Source organism: Abramis brama, assembly GCF_963993115.1.
Source record: "Abramis brama genome assembly, chromosome: 16".
NCBI lineage: Eukaryota > Metazoa > Chordata > Actinopteri > Cypriniformes > Leuciscidae > Abramis > Abramis brama.
In genome coordinates, this window is record NC_139978.1 from 19758183 (window position 1) to 19776790 (window position 18608).

General features: G+C 37.6%; 1 protein-coding gene across 1 annotated transcript; it reads right to left on the reverse strand.

The window, feature by feature from the left end:
- plcxd3 (phosphatidylinositol-specific phospholipase C, X domain containing 3) lies at window positions 1-18608 on the reverse strand. The gene is made up of 3 exons (XM_084087451.1): window positions 18262-18608; window positions 7449-8157; window positions 1-2743 (listed from the first exon to the last, which is right to left on the reverse strand). Exons 1-3 carry the CDS (start codon window positions 18362-18364, stop codon window positions 2587-2589), a joined length of 969 nt encoding a protein of 322 aa, XP_083943577.1. The 5' UTR covers window positions 18365-18608; the 3' UTR covers window positions 1-2586.

Genomic DNA, 18608 nt, shown 5'->3' on the forward strand with positions numbered 1-18608 from the left:
AGTGTTATGTCAAAGAAACACACCATGTGGTTTATATGCAGTATTTACATTTATTGTACACCAGTCAGAAATGTTAGAGTAGGACACATACCCATAGAACGTTTACGTACAATTTATCGACCTTGACGACTACATGCGATTTCATACTGTACAAAAGCATAATTAATGCATTTAGACAAGTCCATGCTCCAGGTTGGCAATGGGATTGTCACATTAAAGGTAGGGTAGGCAATTTTCAGAGAGGCTAGCAATAGCGAGCTAGCTTTGAAAGCATAAGATCCCACCCTCCCTTCAGAGCGTCTCCAAGGCCACGCCTCCTTAAAAACACATGAACGCATACAGCAGGGAGCAAACAAAAGTGCCTTGAGCGACAGTGTTAAACTACCTCATGTCTGAAAGCACATAACATTATAATAATATTAAACATAAACAACTTAAAGAACACTGACCTGTACCACCTGACTGCTGAAGATTAATTTTGATGTTGATAGTGTTGCCATTGAAACACATAAATTCGAGTCACAAACCACTCCGAATATAACGTCACGGCCAGGTTTCCATTTCTTACAAATTACGGTAGTTATGGCGTGAACGCCGCATAAGCTTGTTGTTTTGGTTCATAAGGAACTGTAAAATGGCTGCTATTTTGGTTGCGGTACTCGGTGACTGATGTCTGTCTAACTCTGCATAGCATGAAACGCACTGATGACGTGATGTCTGCGCGAGCAGGGTGCGCGGAGGTATGGAAATGCATACGTTGACAGGCAGGTAGGACATCGGACTGAATGCAATGATTGGACGAACATTTTATGGTGCTACACCTTCCACAGATGATACATATCCATATAAATACATTTAGACCACATAACTTAGTGATTGCTATCAGGATGTTAAGAGACTTTTAACCAGCATAATAAAAATAAATTCTGGAACAAATCACCTACCCTGCCTTTAATGAACAAGATTTAAACACTTTAAAGAACAAATAATGCTGCAGACTTTCTGAGCTGGTTTTCCAGTGTCACATGACCTTAATGTCGCAGCCTAATCTGAACAGGAAAGACAAAGGGACATTGTTCCATAATGTCATATATTGAACCAATTCAATTACTTGGCATCTGTGTGATTAAAACATTAGCATGGCCATTTATTCAATTAGTCTGGCTAATTAGAAAATGGTGTTATAATAAGTCTGTTCACACCCATTAAGTGAGTCCCTTGTGCGTTTCCCTATTTATGCATGTTTACAGCTGAATGCAAATTGTGCATTATTAAGTCATTATTGGAATGTATTGGGGATGTATTTTTGTCCTGCACTAGCAAACATCAATGGCCACTCTTTAACAGTCCACAGTCAGAGCAGTGCAAACGCAATGAATATTTACATTCACGGATATATACAAGTGTTCATTAGTATGGAAGCTTTTTCTGCCATGGAATAAAAAAGATTGAAAATATAATTGCGACTTTTTATCTCACAATTCTGACAATTCTGATATAAACTCGCAATTGCAAGATTTAAAGTCAGAATTGCAGGATATAAACTCACAATTCTGATTTTTTTCTCACAAATTCTGACTTTTTTCCCGCAATTGTGAGTTTATATCTCGCAATTCTGACTTCTTTTCTCAGTATTGTGAGATATAAACTTGCAATTGTGTGTAATAAAGTCAGAATTGCGAGACAAACTTTATAACTCACAATGGTAAATTTCTATCACGCAATTCTGAGAAAAAAGTAAAAATTGCGAGGTATAAACTCGCAATTGCGAGAAAAAAATCTGAATTGTAAGATAAAAAGCCACAATTACCTTTTTTAATTTTTATTCAGTGGCGGAAACAAGCTTCCATATGTTTGATAACTTGAAAGACAACTACAAAAATGTAGATACAAAGCCTCACTTCTTAGTGTTTATAATGGCAGAAAGGCAAAAATGCTGTTACATACATTTGCAATTTTTGGTTGTGAGTACAAACATCTAATAGTTCACTTCTTCAACATTGTAAGACCAGATCGAGGCCCCGAACTTAGCCTCTACTCTTGATGTATGTTCGGGCATGACTAATAGTGAGCAGTTACAATTCAATAGGTTTACAAGTATTTACAACTCCACAATCTTACAAGTTACTATGATCACTAGAAATAAACCTACTATAGATTCAGCATCACATTCACTGTACAAACAATATTTATTCCCATGAAATGAGTTAACGTTACTGTTACTTTCATCAGAAGCAGAATTTGGGAAACTTATTAAGGTTTCAAGCATGTGAATCAGTAACTAGTAGTCCAACAGATAGGAAGCAGAGAAACATGGGAAAAGGCCAGTCACCTTTTTCACCCAGAAATAAATTAAATCACCATCTGCCCCCATTCATCCTCAGACAAAACCTGAATTTATTCCACCTGACTGTGTCTGATCTCTGTGCTCATTCTCATGCTTTTCATTAGCCCTAAAAATGTCAGATGAACAGAGCTTCTCTGATCCACCCCCCAAAATAAATAAATAAGTAAAACTTAAAAATATGCCAAAGAGGAGAGGGAGCAAGTAATTGATACCACAAGTGATGTGGGAAATCTGGAGGTTCAGGTGTCGTTCTCGTCCTCATCATCCAGGTAGTAGTTGAGGGTGATAACAGCGCTGATAAATTCCCCCAGCTCCACAAAATCAGCCGTGATGATGTTTACTCCACTTTCCCCGGGTCGTTGAGAGCGGACCCACTGCATCATGCTAGGAAGAGCCCTGAAAGAACACACAGTCTGTTTCAATATAAGGGGATTTGTTCCCAAACTGAACATCTGTGAAAAAAATAGCTCAGCTTCAAAACATAGTGAACTGCCTTGCTACCTGCTGCTAACATAGGCTGCTGCCTTTTAAGGAAGCATCCTGACTGAAATGTTACTTCACAAAGTAAGTAAGTAAGTAAGTAAGTAAAACTTTATTGTCCCACGAAGGGAAATTTGTCTTGGGCCATCACCCATGCTGCCGTCAGTATACAATTAACATACAACAAATTAACAAACCAGGCAATATTAGTAATATAAATTGCATAAATTACAGCTCCATACCACCACTATTTAACATCTTTACAGACACTGGGATAAATGAGTTTTTGAATCTGTTCAATCTGCAGCGAGGAACTCTAAACCTCCTCCCAGAAGGCAGCAACTCGTACTCTGTGTACAGGATATGCGACGGATCGCACACAATCTTTTTAGCTTGCGTTAAAGTAGCCTGTTCATAGAGAGTCTGCAATGATGTCTGTTCTTTCACTCCAATAATTTTCCAAGCAGTGTGGATCATCCGTAACAGTTTAGGACCGATTTAGATCAGTCAGCAACTTTTATGTGTGCCATAAAAGTAGTGCTTCTCATGCAAAGTACACAGTAGACTCACATAGGATTTGTTGTTCGTCTTGAATCGTGATGCAATACTTTAATAAGCATATACTTAAGGCCTATTACATTTGTGTGTACTGTGTTAGACTAAACTGGGAATGGTCACAACACTTGCATATTGTTGTCCAATTGTCGTCTGCTAAATGATTAAATGTAAATTTGGATAAAAGTCTTTAATTAGTTTTAAATTACTACTTTAATTAGTTACTTTAACTAGTTTAAATTACTATGACTACTATAACTTGCAGTGGCCGCCATGTTGGATTTCCGATCAGCGAGTGTGGGGGTAGACACTTGGTTTCGAATTACGCCCGGTGCAGGGAGCCGGAGAAAGCCGAAAATGATCTCTTATAGTTGTTTACAGAATCAATTATATCACTTAGAATACTACTAAGATTCATATTACTATCACACGAGCCAATGGCAATTAAATGCACGGATAACGTTACATAGTCTGATTAATGAATGAAATACAACTGTTCACGAACAGAAGATTGTATTTGACTCATGCTGCATACGCATACGCAATGACAATTATGCCTACTGTAAATATAGTTACAACTACGATTAGAGTTGTTTGCATAAAATGCACTGTGAACATTCACACGTCTGCCCTGTGATAGGCTACAATTTATCTCCATAATACTATTTTCTCAACTCTGCGCACATATTTTCACTTACTTACATCAATTGCTCGATCAATATTATCATCACATATTTTACATTTTTAACTGTAGGTACCACAAATTTTTTAATATAGCTAAGTTTGTGTATATTTTACACGTAGTAAAATACTGTATTGTGCTGCTTATAAACACCAGATAGATAATGATTTATTAAACAGATGGTCTTTACTCATCTCACTTGCACAAAATAAATGCAGTAATAGAAAGCATAGAAACGCACAGGTGAAATACACTGAAAATTATATGCATTTTCTGCATCCACTCAGCCCGTACCGCAGCGTCAACGGGGAATGCATGAAAGCTGACTTGTTTGTTGTAACGTGACGAAACGGTACATAACGGCACACAACAATGAAGTGCTGAGGCTGTCACCCTCTGAAAGGCAAGTCGCCTCTCTTGAATCCTAAAAACACTCATTGTAAAAAAAAAAAAAAAAATCTTTCTGGTAATGGAACTCGGTCGGTGTTGTCTCTAGCTCTCGCTGTCTCCCACTCTCGCTGTCAGATCACCGGAAGTTTTCACCGGAAGTACTGGCCCACACACTCAAGTTCGAACGTCAACGGTCGCCATATTGTGCACGAAGCGAATTATATTACTATTAAATTACTATTATTTTAACTCGCTAATATATTCACAGATACTTTACAATACTGAATGAATGTTCTAATCAACATTTCTCTCACATCATCAGCCATCTTACATTCTGGGACAGCATTCTCCCTACTTTTATACTTTATTGTACATTTTGCATTCTCATTGAAATGATAAAATTTGCCTTAAAATTTGGTCAAAACAGGGTATCTCCTATGGAAGCACATTTCCACCACATAAGGGAAAAATCATGTTTGCTTAATCATAATTATAATTTACCAAACCAGATTTTTGTTTTCTTTTGTGGCGGAAATGGGCTTCCATAATAATGAGGAAGCATAAATTGTACGATTGTGATGCTATCTAGAGAGGCAGCTCACTAGGTTTTGTAAGTAACAAAAAAATGTATTGTTAGCTACATGTAGGTCTATGAGGGCTATGACTCAGGAGATCTCATGCTCTGCTGCTCACTCCGAGGTGATGCAGGGGCTAGAACACTTTATCAGCTAATAAGACGCCATGCTTGTCAGATTTCAGTGTGCTGGCAGAGATTGTATCATTTTACTCTCTGAGCCCCACATCTCCCCTCATCTATAATTCATTTGCCATCAGCAGAGTTGATGCAAAAAAATAATGACACAATCTACCAAAATATCACATTGGCTTTGGTCATAAAATGAACATTTATGACCAATGTGCACATTTTCCAAGGAAAATAAGAGATTTGATGCTTAACGTGTTACATGCTGAGATCACACTTCTGAATGAGTCTTCCAGTAACCAGGGTGACCAACGTTGGTGTCATCTCTGCCCTTTAGTTAATGTTCCAGTTACACTAAGCAGAAATAATGTGCAGCTCCTCACTAAATACCCAGGGGGCTACGCTACGTATGTGGAGCATGAAGGTGGTATCACAGGTATTATTACGGTTCAGAAAAGGTTACACTTTTTTAAATACCATAACAAAATGATGCTTGGCTCCATTAATGGAATCGCTTGAATTCTTCTACCGAGTTTCCTGCACTAATATTCAGTGATGACCCAACACCGCTATTAATTGAAAAAACTTTCAAAAGTTTGGTGTCAGTGAGTCCAATCCCAAACTTTTGAACCGTAGCATATAATGTGAAACATATAGCATGATAAGTAGGCCTATAGTCTGATTATTGAACAAACTTTCTTAGCCAGTTCTTTTTAGTGAATCAAAACCATACAGCGTGACCAGTACAGTTAAAATGATTCTCAAACAAATTAACCAGTTCTTTTTAGTGAATCAAACACACACAGATTTCAAGTTGTATTTAAACCTAATATACCCCTTTTCAAATTCTTGATTTTGTTTTTGGGGTCTACTAGAATGAGTTTTCATGCTTGAATGTTCGAAAATCAAAAGAAAATTCTCACATATTTTACATTATTGCAGCACCTCTCTTCCATGTCTGTCAGTAACGCTCTGTTTAGTTCTCTATGAAGCTCCTCTTTCTAAAATGTGCAACGTGCTCTGATTGGTTGGCTGGACCATTGTGTTGTGATTGGTCAACCCCTTAGAGCATGTTTTGGAAAGTCAAGCCCGTTACCATAACTACAGGTTTTAACACATTATTAACGCAACTCAACCAGGCCTCTGCCCTTTTTTTTTGCGTATGCCTTGAGTGGGAATTATTAAAATGAGGAATATTGTGATGTGTATGTTCTCGTAAGAACTATATACTAAGACTATACACTCTAAAGAATGCTGGGTTGTTCAACCCATGTTTGGATCAAATATGGACCAACCCATTAAATTCAATTTTAAACCCAACGGTTGGGTTTGTCCATATTTGACCCAAACATGGGTTGAAACAACCCAGCATTTTTTAGAGTGCATTGTAACTTTGCAGACCTTTTTCATGCTAAAACAAAAACATTACACACACAATAAGTTGTAAATTAAAAAAAAGCATTATAGGACCCCTTTAAGCATTGTTAGACTTCAGTATAGTAAATGACTGTTGTTCATAAGATTATGTTAAACATAAACAAAATAAATAAATGCATTAAATATGTTACCACATTTTTGTGTTTATTTAGTATTGTTATATGGCATACTGTTGGATTGCATCTGTAAATATAAAGACTACGAAGAGTCATTTGGTCTAGGTAAAAACACCTTATTGTTTCAAACATATTTTTTATCTAAATTATTTCATCATCTGGGAAAATATTTTTCTAAATAATTCTATCTCAAATATACTAAATTAACATTATTTTAAGAAACTCCTCTTAGAATCATTAAGAGAAATCAAATTATTAAATTCCATAACAATTCCAATTCCTAGATATTATGGTTGTGCTTAGCTACATGCCTAATGGCACACTATATCTCATTCCTGCTGACAGGTGAAAAAGAATAACTGAAGATGACAGACGCAGATGCCAATGTATTCAATGAGGGAAGTTGAAAGGCCCACTCCCAGTCATTTGAATGAGCAGAATATTGGTTCACTCTAGAATTAATGCACTGAATATGTCATTCTGTCATCCAGAGCCATTTCGAAATCTGCTTTCTGCCAAGAGTTTCATGTTTCTAACCAAGCCTGACAAATCCTGATCAGTGAAGCCCAAGAGACTCGGAGCAACGGCTAATAACTGTAATGAGATTAAATTGGGACTGTAAAAAATCTGCCTGGTGCTGATTTGAAGATAACGGAGAGCAAGATCTAATGAGTCAACACGTTCGTTGATGCCACACATTTCACAGAATGGATGTTGTAATGGTGTATAGTATCCTACCTCTCTGTGATGGTCTCCCTCAGACCGCTGGTGACACCCTTCATAACGGTGCTTGCTTTGGGAGTGAGAACCACCTGCGACACAAAAAAGGTGCCCTTGCGTCTCCGATCCTTTACTGAGGCTTGAAGGAACTGAATGAGTTTCTCAGGATCTGTGGTATTGGCCCAAGGAGAAGGCATCATCTGACCCGGCCACAGGAAAGGAACCTCCAGAGCCATTGGACTGTGATAGAAGACCAGCACTTGAAACTCTTTCTCCCAGAGGTACTTCAGGCTTACCTCTTGAGCAAACACTACCGGACAGAGTCGGTCTCCAAAGATGGTGCGCAACATCTGGACCAGTTTCTCGTGATGGAGGTTCTGTACGCCGTAGAAGTGGTTGAAGTCCAGGAACACGACCTCGCGAGCATGGGAGGCCAGGAAAGTGCTGATCTGCTCCAGGCCTTCACGTACAGTGGCGCTGAACAGGCCGTGTGCAAAGAAGAGCTCGTTGTCGGGGTCTCTGGGTTTGGTGGATATGCGGAGGTCAAAGAAGCGGATGCCAGCCTCCAGCTGGCTGGTGAAGTTCATGGTCTGTGTCGCCAACCACTTCCTCATCAGCTTCTTGGCCACAGTGCCAAACACAGAGACAAAGTTCTGCACTGTCTCCGGCTGCTCCGGCCCAACTGGTGAGGCTTCGTCGATGTAAAAACTAAAAGAGTCGTGGGAACCTGGATGAGAAGATTTCTGAGTTAGTGATATTCATTAAGAGAGAACATAAATATAAATGATACAATTTTATGGCTCATATCAAATATTCCAAAAGGGAACTGAATGGGTAACTCATGTGTAACAGCAAAAGTCACCGGTCTTTGAGAAATGATAAAGACAACATTCACTTTGCTATAGAGGAAATGCCACATATATAAGATCAATATCTTGTTGATGATTCGAATATGTTTGAATACAATCCCGATTATGATTCAGCCGTAGGTATTAACGTGCTGATATACAGCCATATCACATGACTACGTGATATTGCATTAATACAACAGTTTAACAGGACATGTGAGTAAATAAATAAGAAACAACAACGGATTGTTTACTATATTTATTTGCTTGGTCAGTGTCATTGTGGGTTTTGGTTCTTTTGTTGTTGTAGGCTGCAAAGACCTTTGAAATAACTGAAATTATTTGGCAAAGTGATATGGAACTGTAAGATCAAGACCTGCCTGGAACTACTTTACCGGTAGCTGTGTGTTTCCCTGAAAATAACTGCACAACTCAGAACGTTAAGATTTAAGCATTCAACAGCCCCGTAGTATAAGGCATAATCTTTATGTAAAATAATATTTATTGAACAGTAATATTTAAATGAACAAAGTAAAAGTAAAAGAGGCGCTATTTTTATATATGAGTCACATATGAGGTCTAAATAACTACATTCTTGCCTAAAAAACTCTTAAAACTACATTCCATGACACAACGACAGTAGTATTTGTAAAAAAAATATGGTGGATTTGCTTGACTGCCACGACAGTAGCTGCAAACGGAGTAATACAAACTGTGAAACGGTTCTAGTGCTGATACTGGGGGAATATCGCACGGCTTTACCATCACAGGAATAAATTGCATTTTTAAATATTTTAAAATAGAAAACAGTAATTTTACATTTTAAAAATATTTCATAATATCACTGTTTCAACTATATTTTTGATCAATGAGGCCTTGGTGACCATAAGACAAAAACATCTTTAAAAATGTTGTTCACCCAAAACTTTTGTTGTTTTGATATTCTGTTAAGTAGCTTAAATAGTTTAAGTTCAAGTTGAACTATATATTGAATATCTTGAAATTAAGAATCAAAACTGGTGCTTAATTTATTTAGTCAAAAAAAAAATGTATATATACAATAGCATAAAACTGTAGATAGCAGCTTTTCATCAACAAAATATTCAGGTTTGCATGCCCCCGAAAAATATTAAATTTGGCATCTTAATATTATGGAATAGCTCTCTTCTATGGTCTGGTGGACTTCACGGATATGCACAAGACTACGAATACACATCAAGTGTGCCATTTGGTGCGGGGCCATCTGCTCTAAAAATGAGGAGAACAGTGATTTTAAGGTTACTTGCTCTGAAAAGACTCAAATCTAATACTGCCTGACTATCTGTGGTACTTTTGTACAGCAGGAACCTGAGAATACATATAATGGCTGCTGCAATGGTTAAATAGAATAATGTAATAATGTAATAGCCAACACTTGCACCCTGACTGCAGCAGTGCAGCATGGGGGAAAAGCGTTGCCAGAGTCCACGAGCACGCTTTCAATTTAAATACAGAGCAAAGCCAGGTGCTATGTTTGATCTCAAAAATCAAAACAACTATTAAAATAGATGCATTGCTAATGTAATTAAATGAAAGCATTAAGCAGTCTATAGCCGGTGCGTGTGAGAGAGACTCTCTGAATATTATTTTTAATGAATAAACAATGCGTCTCTGCATCTGAAGGCAGCACTGTAGCCATCAACATTCACCATGGAAAAGAGCCATTAGTCAAACAGCTGTCTGCTCGGAAAAGACATCTCGGCAATCACCACTACAACAAAACCAGTGGAAATAATGGAGGCATTAGATGCTGCTTTAACAAGAAAGAAAGAAAGAAAGAAAGAAAGAAAGAAAGAAAGAAAGAAAGAGAGTGAGTGAAAGAAAGAAAGAAAGAAAGAAAGAGTGAGTGAAAGAAAGAGAGTGAGTGAGTGAGTGAGTGAGTGAAAGAAAGAGAGTGAGTGAGTGAGTGAGTGAGATAGAGAGAGAAAGAAAGAAAGAAAGAAAGAAAGAAAGAAAGAAAGAAAGAAAGAAAGAAAGGAAAATTTAGAAGAATTTGAATTACAACCCTCAGAGATTTGCTACCATTTCAGTTCAATGACAATCTGTCTCTATTATGACAATAATGTGTCATTTATCTAATGAATGTTCATTAAACAGATTGGCCTGGAAATATACAGACTTTGTTTCTGTCAAATTCAGATTAATGAGTAACAGTGAATGTCTCATTTCCCTCGACACAGGTAATGCCTTCTGGTTCGTGGAAACGGAGGGAAGTCTCCTCTAACACAATTTCCATGTATGTCTCATTGGATCAGAAACTGTGAAGGAAGGTAAGATGTCAGTGTAATGGTAAGATCAGTTTTTATGAAAATACGCAGCACAATATACATTACTATTTTAACATGGTTTTCATTCATTTTCTCCAAACACAACACCTATAACGTATGTTATAAAACATCCTCTTTTATTATATTTTTTAAACAGGAGGATCATTTTAAAATTGAATGAATAGCAACTTGTCTTTTCACCTTAACTCGTGCAAACCTTAAAGAAAACCACATCTTAAACTCTGCATGGTTGTTTAACAGAAGAAAACAAGGTGAATTTCTACAGGTCTTAACAACTTCAGCTCCATAAGGTCCCAGTGTATTTATTTAGCTTTTTAATAGCTCTTCAGCTAAATGCAAAGGAGTGTCTCCTATACGAGATCCCTGCTTTGAGATGCACTAAGCTATAAATTATTTCTGGGAAAATGGATCATTTAAAAAAATGAAAGAGACTGATTGGTCTCATGTTTCACCTCTGAACCTCAGAGAGGAGGAACATTAGAGCAGATTAAAGACTATTTTCTGTTTTTGAAACATGCAATCCAGAGATGATTATTGAAACAATAAATCTTGTTGTGTAGAGAGGACACAAACCTGTCTACAGTTGTTACTGTTTGAATATAGTGATTTTTAAATACTAAATAAAAAGCAAATGATACAGTGAGGAAAATAAGTATTTGAACACCCTGCTATTTTGCAAGTTCTCCCACTTAGAAATCATGGAGGGGTCTGAAATTGTCATCATAGGTGCATGTCCACTGTGAGAGACATAATCTAAAAAACAAAATCCAGAAATCACAATGTATGATTTTTTAACTATTTATTTGTATGATACAGCTGCAAATAAGTATTTGAACACCTGAGAAAATCAATGTTAATATTTGGTACAGTAGCCTTTGTTTGCAATTACAAAGGTCAAACGTTTCCTGTAGTTTTTCACCAGGTTTGCACACACTGCAGGAGGGATTTTGGCCCACTCCTCCACACAGATCTTCTCTAGATCAGTCAGGTTTCTGGGCTGTCGCTGAGAAACACGGAGTTTGAGCTCCCTCCAAAGATTCTCTATTGGGTTTAGGTCTGGAGACTGGCTAGGCCACGCCAGAACCTTGATATGCTTCTTACAGAGCCACTCCTTGGTTATCCTGGCTGTGTGCTTCGGGTCATTGTCATGTTGGAAGACCCAGCCTCGACCCATCTTCAATGCTCTAACTGAGGGAAGGAGGTTGTTCCCCAAAATCTCGCAATACATGGCCCCGGTCATCCTCTCCTTAATACAGTGCAGTCGCCCTGTCCCATGTGCAGAAAAACACCCCCAAAGCATGATGCTACAAAAAGTTCTATTTTGGTCTCATCTGACCACATGACTTTCTCCCATGACTCCTCTGGATCATCCAAATGGTCATTGGCAAACTTAAGACGGGCCTTGACATGTGCTGGTTTAAGCAGGGGAACCTTCCGTGCCATGCATGATTTCAAACCATGACGTCTTAGTGTATTACCAACAGTAACCTTGGAAACGGTGGTCCCAGCTCTTTTCAGGTCATTGACCAGCTCCTCCCGTGTAGTTCTGGGCTGATTTCTCACCTTTCTTAGGATCATTGAGACCCCACGAGGTGAGATCTTGCATGGAGCCCCAGTCCGAGGGAGATTGACGGTCATGTTTAGCTTCTTCCATTTTCTAATGATTGCTCCAACAGTGGACCTTTTTTCACCAAGCTGCTTGGCAATTTCCCCGTAGCCCTTTCCAGCCTTGTGGAGGTGTACAATTTTGTCTCTAGTGTCTTTGGACAGCTCTTTGGTCTTGGCCATGTTGTTGGATTCTTACTGATTGTATGGGGTGGACAGGTGTCTTTATGCAGCTAACGACCTCAAACAGGTGCATCTAATTTAGGATAATAAATGGAGTGGAGGTGGACATTTTAAAGGCAGACTAACAGGTCTTTGAGGGTCAGAATTCTAGCTGATAGACAGGTGTTCAAATACTTATTTGCAGTGGTATCATACAAATAAATAGTTAAAAAATCATATATTGTGATTTCTGGATTATTTTTTTTTACATTATGTCTCTCACAGTGGACATGCACCTACGATGACAATTTCAGACCCCTCCATGATTTCCAAGTGGGAGAACTTGCAAAATAGCAGGGTGTTCAAATACTTATTTTCCTCACTGTATAACCATACAATAAAATTCACAATATGACACAGGACATCTGTTATCAATATCACTGAATGGCACCAAGTTGCCTTGTTATATTGTCTTTATGCGGATATGGTGAAAGAAGACATGAGTTATTTTCCAATTTGATCTTTCAAAATCTCCCTGGATTGACTGTCCTACATCACATATTGCAGCCCAGTGAAATGCTATCATTCTAAAAACAAATAAAAAAATCTTACAGTAGATTATATTCAAGGGTTTACTGTGAACCTTTAGGCTGCTCTGTGAGGATGTACCTACTTATCACAAAAGATTGGCATGTCACTGTCAACCACAGTGGGCCGCCTCACAGTTCAGCGGGAAATAAAGTCATCATTACAGGAAAAAGTGCCTCTTTTTTTTGTCCAATGGTGACTGTGCTTTCATGTCTGGTCACTTAATCGTTTCCATTTATCTTGTTTATTGAGACATGGCAGGCTAAAAATCCTCTCTTTTGGGTCTAAAGTGCAGGATTAATGGATGAACAATTGGATGGATAGACAGATTTAAAGATGAATCAGACACAAGTAAACGGTGCCTTCGAGGTTTGAAGCCATTACAACTTTTCATGCCACTAGTGCAACTTTAGATAAATGAAATCATTTTGTATATGCGTCTGCGTCTGTCAGGAAATAAATAAATAATCCCTACACCTCATCACAGGAAACATTTTGGGTATGCATTTCTGACATCAAGAAAAATGCTATGAAGAAAAATGAGAGATAGGACAAACGAAAAATGGGTAATTAAAATAATTTTCAGAGAACGATTATCTGCAATAAAGATGTGCAGTGAGTTTGATGATTTTTTTGGTCTCCAGCTGAGCATGTACAATCAGTCAAAGTGAATATACTTAAAGCGTTTAGCCAATAACTGCCTATGGATGCTGTTCATGGACAGGAAAAAGACTTGGCATAGCTTGGCAGACTAGTTTCTGATGACACACTCCTGCTGCCTCAAGGTCAAATGCTAGACCTGTCAAGAACACTTCTAACATACGACTGCAGTTGGATTACAAAACCTCGGTGAATCTCATCAACAAAAAGCTGTGGTTAGTGATGTAATCCCTTATTCCATTCTTCATTAGTGAATAGGAGGGATTACACACCATGTATGAAAAATAGGGCAAGATAACTAACAGGGCTCCAGTGTCCTTCAAACATTTTTACTGTTCATACAACAACCACAGAAAGTTTGATTTTTAGCTATATTCTGATTTGTTGATATTAAAGTGATTGGTATATATCGATATCTATGTAGATATATAGATATATAGATAGCCTATATCTATCTATCTATCTATCTATCTATCTATCTATCTATCTATCTATCTATCTATCTATCTATCTATCTATCTATATAAATAATAAAAAATAAAATGCATTACATTGTGACAGTAATATAATGTTACAAAATTATTTCAAAAAAATATTACATATATATTCTGATTTGTTGATATTAAAGTGAGTGGTATATATCTATTTATATCTATATCTATATCTATATCTATATATATATATATATATATATATATATATATATATATATATATATATATATATGCATTACATTGATCAAAAGTGACAGTAATATAATGTTACAAAAATATTTCAATTTTTTTTTGGTCTTTTGAGATTTTAATTCATGAAAGAATCCTGAAAATTACATATTTTCATTGGCTGCCACTCAAAAGCTGATTACATGATTAAAGGGCAGATATGCATGAAAATATGAGAGCCATAGCATGAATCCCAATTATGGCTCTCCATAACAATCCATAACACCAGGGTTCCATGCCTATCTCTGAATTGCAACACTCTGCGTACTGCTTTCTAAGCATACAGGTGGCCGATAAAGCAGCGGTGTCCTGCTTATTCTGTGGGCTTGACACTTTAGCATAGTGCCTCTCTCAGCACTGACACAATTCCTCTGCCGCCAGTGAAGGTGACAATGGCAACTGTAACAGGGTGATGACCTCATCAAGCCAGCCATCCAGAAGAGCACAAGAGTGTAAGAGCAAGTCAAAAGAATTTTTCTAACAGGTACGTAGGTTCATTTTGTACCTAAACTCTGTTCAATGTCTACAACAAAAGGATAAATGCATTCCCTGGTGATACAAATCCGCACTGGCATTTACAATATGCGGGCAGAATATTCTGTTCAGTAAGAGACTTGTTTGCCAATAGAAGAATGATTCATGTTTTTGCAAATATGTGGAGGACGACTAGCTGACCTCCAAAATACTGCCAAAACCGATGCTACAAGTAAACAATGTTGAGTTCCAACAGGAGGATCAGTCAAATGTTTAATCTGAGGCGAGGTTTGAGAGGCTACAATGATTTCTTGAACCTCTTCGTTTGGAACGACTATAAAAAGAGTTCCGATGGAGGAAATAAAAGACACACTAGATTATCTTAGCACAAGCACTGACCTTCACGCCGCAGGAGGTGGCAGTGACAGTTTTTGAGTGGCAGTGCTTAAAAATATCAGGCTCATGGATGTCCTTATAATATGTCCACAGGCTGACTTTGATGACGTTTGAAGCAGAATCTTTCAAAAACGATTGTACGTGAAAGGAATTGATTTTAGAAATACATTTTTGGCTGAGAGTTCAAGATTTACTGATAAAGATTCAAGTCAACGTGAATGGCTATTTGTAATCCATTTTTCTATCCATTGAGAATTGATTGGATTGTGAAAAGTGGGAGTTACCAGAATGGAGCCAGACCAAACAACATGTTTGGTAGAAGGAAATTGATTTTGACGATAACTTCTAACTGTTAAAAACAGCCTGGTATTTCAACTAAAAAAAAGTAATTATTGATTAAATAATTAAACAGTGAAATTCCAGGTGAAAAACTACATTACCCATTATTCTGCATATATACCTTTAAATCAGTAGTTATGGTTATATATAGTTATATTTCTTTATTGTTTTTCATTTATGTCATTCATAATGCTTCTTGGATAGTTCGTTAAGTACACAGTCTTGTACCTTTGTTTTTTTTTGGTCTGATTTTCTAATACTTTTATGCTTGTTATACTTTTAAACAAGACCGCTAATATAGGTGGGCACTGTTGCACTCAATTGGTTAATATTTTAGAATATTTACACTCAGACTCACAATGGCATAGTGATATCAGAGGGGAAAAATATTCGGAATAACATGCACTAAAATAACACAAGAATAACACAGAAGACCAGGAACATGCATTAACAAAGTAAATAGGTTGATTTTAGTTTCATGTTGCCTGTATAATACAGGCATTATGCAAGTTTATAAAAATAAAAAAAAACTATTTTTTTCTGAATCATGCAAACCTCCAGTAGCCTGACAGTATGACAGCATGAAAGCAAAAATGCCTCAGGCTGAAATAAAACACTACTGAAATATTCATGAGACAAAGGCGAAGGATCAATGGTCATGTTTTAGGAATTGATCCTGAGGAGCTAAAATGACCATTGCTTTCTCTAATTATAAAACTGAAAAACATTATCTATATTTTGTTTTGAGTTAAGCAAAATCAAGCTTGACTAACATTATGTCAGAGCAGTTGATGAATGAATGGACGGACAAAAGCTTTATTGTGGTGTTAAATGATAGACAGACAGACAGATTTGATTTGATAGATTGCTTGATTGATTGATTGATTGATTGATTGAATACGAGCCCCTGGGCAGGGTTCAATGGATATCTTATGTCTTCAAGAGTTAATCTTAACTGTGCATTGTGAGATCAACTCAAAAGCTCACAGATTTGCAAGATATCTGTGTGGGAGTGGTACGTGTTCAGAATTTTTACTCAAGACATAATTCGTTTAGAGCCTTTTGATAAACGGCTGCTACACTACAACTTTCCATCACCCACCCACAGCCTTGCTGACAACACTGTTTTACAAAAGTTTTACAAAAGAGTGATGGGACAAGTTATCCTTATGGGAAATACTGCTTCAGTGCTAGTCCTGTAATGATGAATCCAGACCAGACCAGTATCAGTGGCATGAGGTGATTTTCTTCACTGCAGCGGTCCATACAAATGATGCAGGTAAGTTTGCTTTCATACAGTACGCTGAAGTCAGAGCACTTACTGCACAGTATGATCAATAAAGCATAATCCCAGTTGCACATGGTGGAAATCAGTGACATAGACGTTAATCAGGGTTTTAATCAGAGCTTTCTGGGCTGATTGCTCCAGCCTTTGGTGCAGTTCAACAACCCATATACCACTATATAGGCCGTAACACCAGTGCCTTACAACAGCAAAATATTCAAACTTGTTCCATGTTTTAAAATGCCTTTGTATGGTGTGAAAAGCCTGCATGAAGGTTCAAACAGATTTCTGCAAGTATTAAGAATTCAATCACGATTAGTCTCAACAGAAAATATTGACATACACTCAACAAGTGATGAATCATTATTGGTTGTACCATGAACATGGGCAACGCCTGTATGCAAACACATCTTGCATCCTCTGAGTCCAACATGCATTCCAACATGTTTTTATTGCTCTACACTTCAGGACAGCGTCAACAATCACAGTTCCTATATAGTCATAACATACATGCCATTTAGAAGTTACTCACAATTGCAAGTTACGCACAATAAAGTGTTTTATGGAGAGTACAGCCTGTGAGAAAAGTTTAATGGTGTATGATGGAGACTGAGAGTATACTGGCATTGAATAAGGTGTTTTACTTTCTTAAAAATAAAGGTGGGGGGTTTCGCACCGAAGCCATAGAAGAACCATTTTGGTTCCCCAAAAAACCTTTCAGTGAACAGTAAAAAATAAATAAATTTTATAGGTCCCAAGGTTCTTCATGGAACCACAAATGGCAATAAAGAACCTATTTTTTAAAGAGTGTATTGTTTCATGGTATTATGGAAATTAATGCTAATGAATAAGGTGTTTAGTTTTTTTTAGACTATGCCTGTCATTAAGATGTGAAAAAAAAGAAACAAATAGTGACAAAGAAATTATTTCCTGCATTTTTTTATTGATTTATTTTGTTGATCATCTAACTACAGTATGGGTCTATACATAATCTGTGTTATTTCGTAATATTGTATCAAAGGAAGCTGTGGCACATGTGTAATGTGTCTCTTAATCCGTCGCAGAGACGGATTTCGAGCCTCGAGCAACAAGTGTCCTATTTAATTTATGCCACACGTTTTATCATTATTATAAACTCGCTGGATTGGAGCAATATTAATGTCGACAACCTATTAGTCACACAATAGCTTATGTCATAAGCAGAACCCATTTTATGTAATGAGCAGAACACTCTCACTGCGATGTGTTTTGAGCAAGACTTGACGAAAATAACATACTAAAAAAACTTTTTTAAAGGGTCAGTTAAGTCATTCAAGAACCTGACCCCAAGCGTCATATTTTCATTCATAGCCTATATCTGCAGCAATTTCTCACCGTTCACAGTTACTATAGTCTACGCGCATTTAATGGCATAACGAGGCTTACCCGGTATGGCGAGGTTGGTAAGAGGAATACCGTGCAAGGTATCCGGTAAACTTGACATCCAGTCCGCATAACGGTGCTCGCTCTTCCCCTGAGACGAAGCCATGTCGTCGGTTCTCCGGTGCTCAGTGTCCGTGCGTCGCTCGGAGTGCTCTAGTATTCAGCGCCCGCGCTCGCGTGAGTTCACAGCACGAGCATCACCACACCCCCGAGACGGCGCGCGCCGCACATGCATCACAATTTCCCCAGATTTCTGGATTTAAAGAGCGTCTTTACAAACATATATAAGCTCGTTGCATGTAACAGGTCTAAATGATTCCCTCTCATGTGTCTGCTGGCTGGGTGTGGGC

What these genes read in the sequence shown, in the direction of transcription:
- plcxd3 (XM_084087451.1), bottom strand. Translation starts at nt 18,364, where the DNA reads ATGGCTTCGTCTCAGGGGAAGAGCGAGCACCGTTATGCGGACTGGATG. An exon ending in TACCAACCTCGCCATACCGG is followed by an intron (nt 8,158 to 18,261) that starts GTAAGCCTCGTT and finishes CTTCTCATCCAG; the next exon opens with GTTCCCACGACTCTTTTAGT. An exon ending in AGGGAGACCATCACAGAGAG is followed by an intron (nt 2,744 to 7,448) that starts GTAGGATACTAT and finishes GTGTTCTTTCAG; the next exon opens with GGCTCTTCCTAGCATGATGC.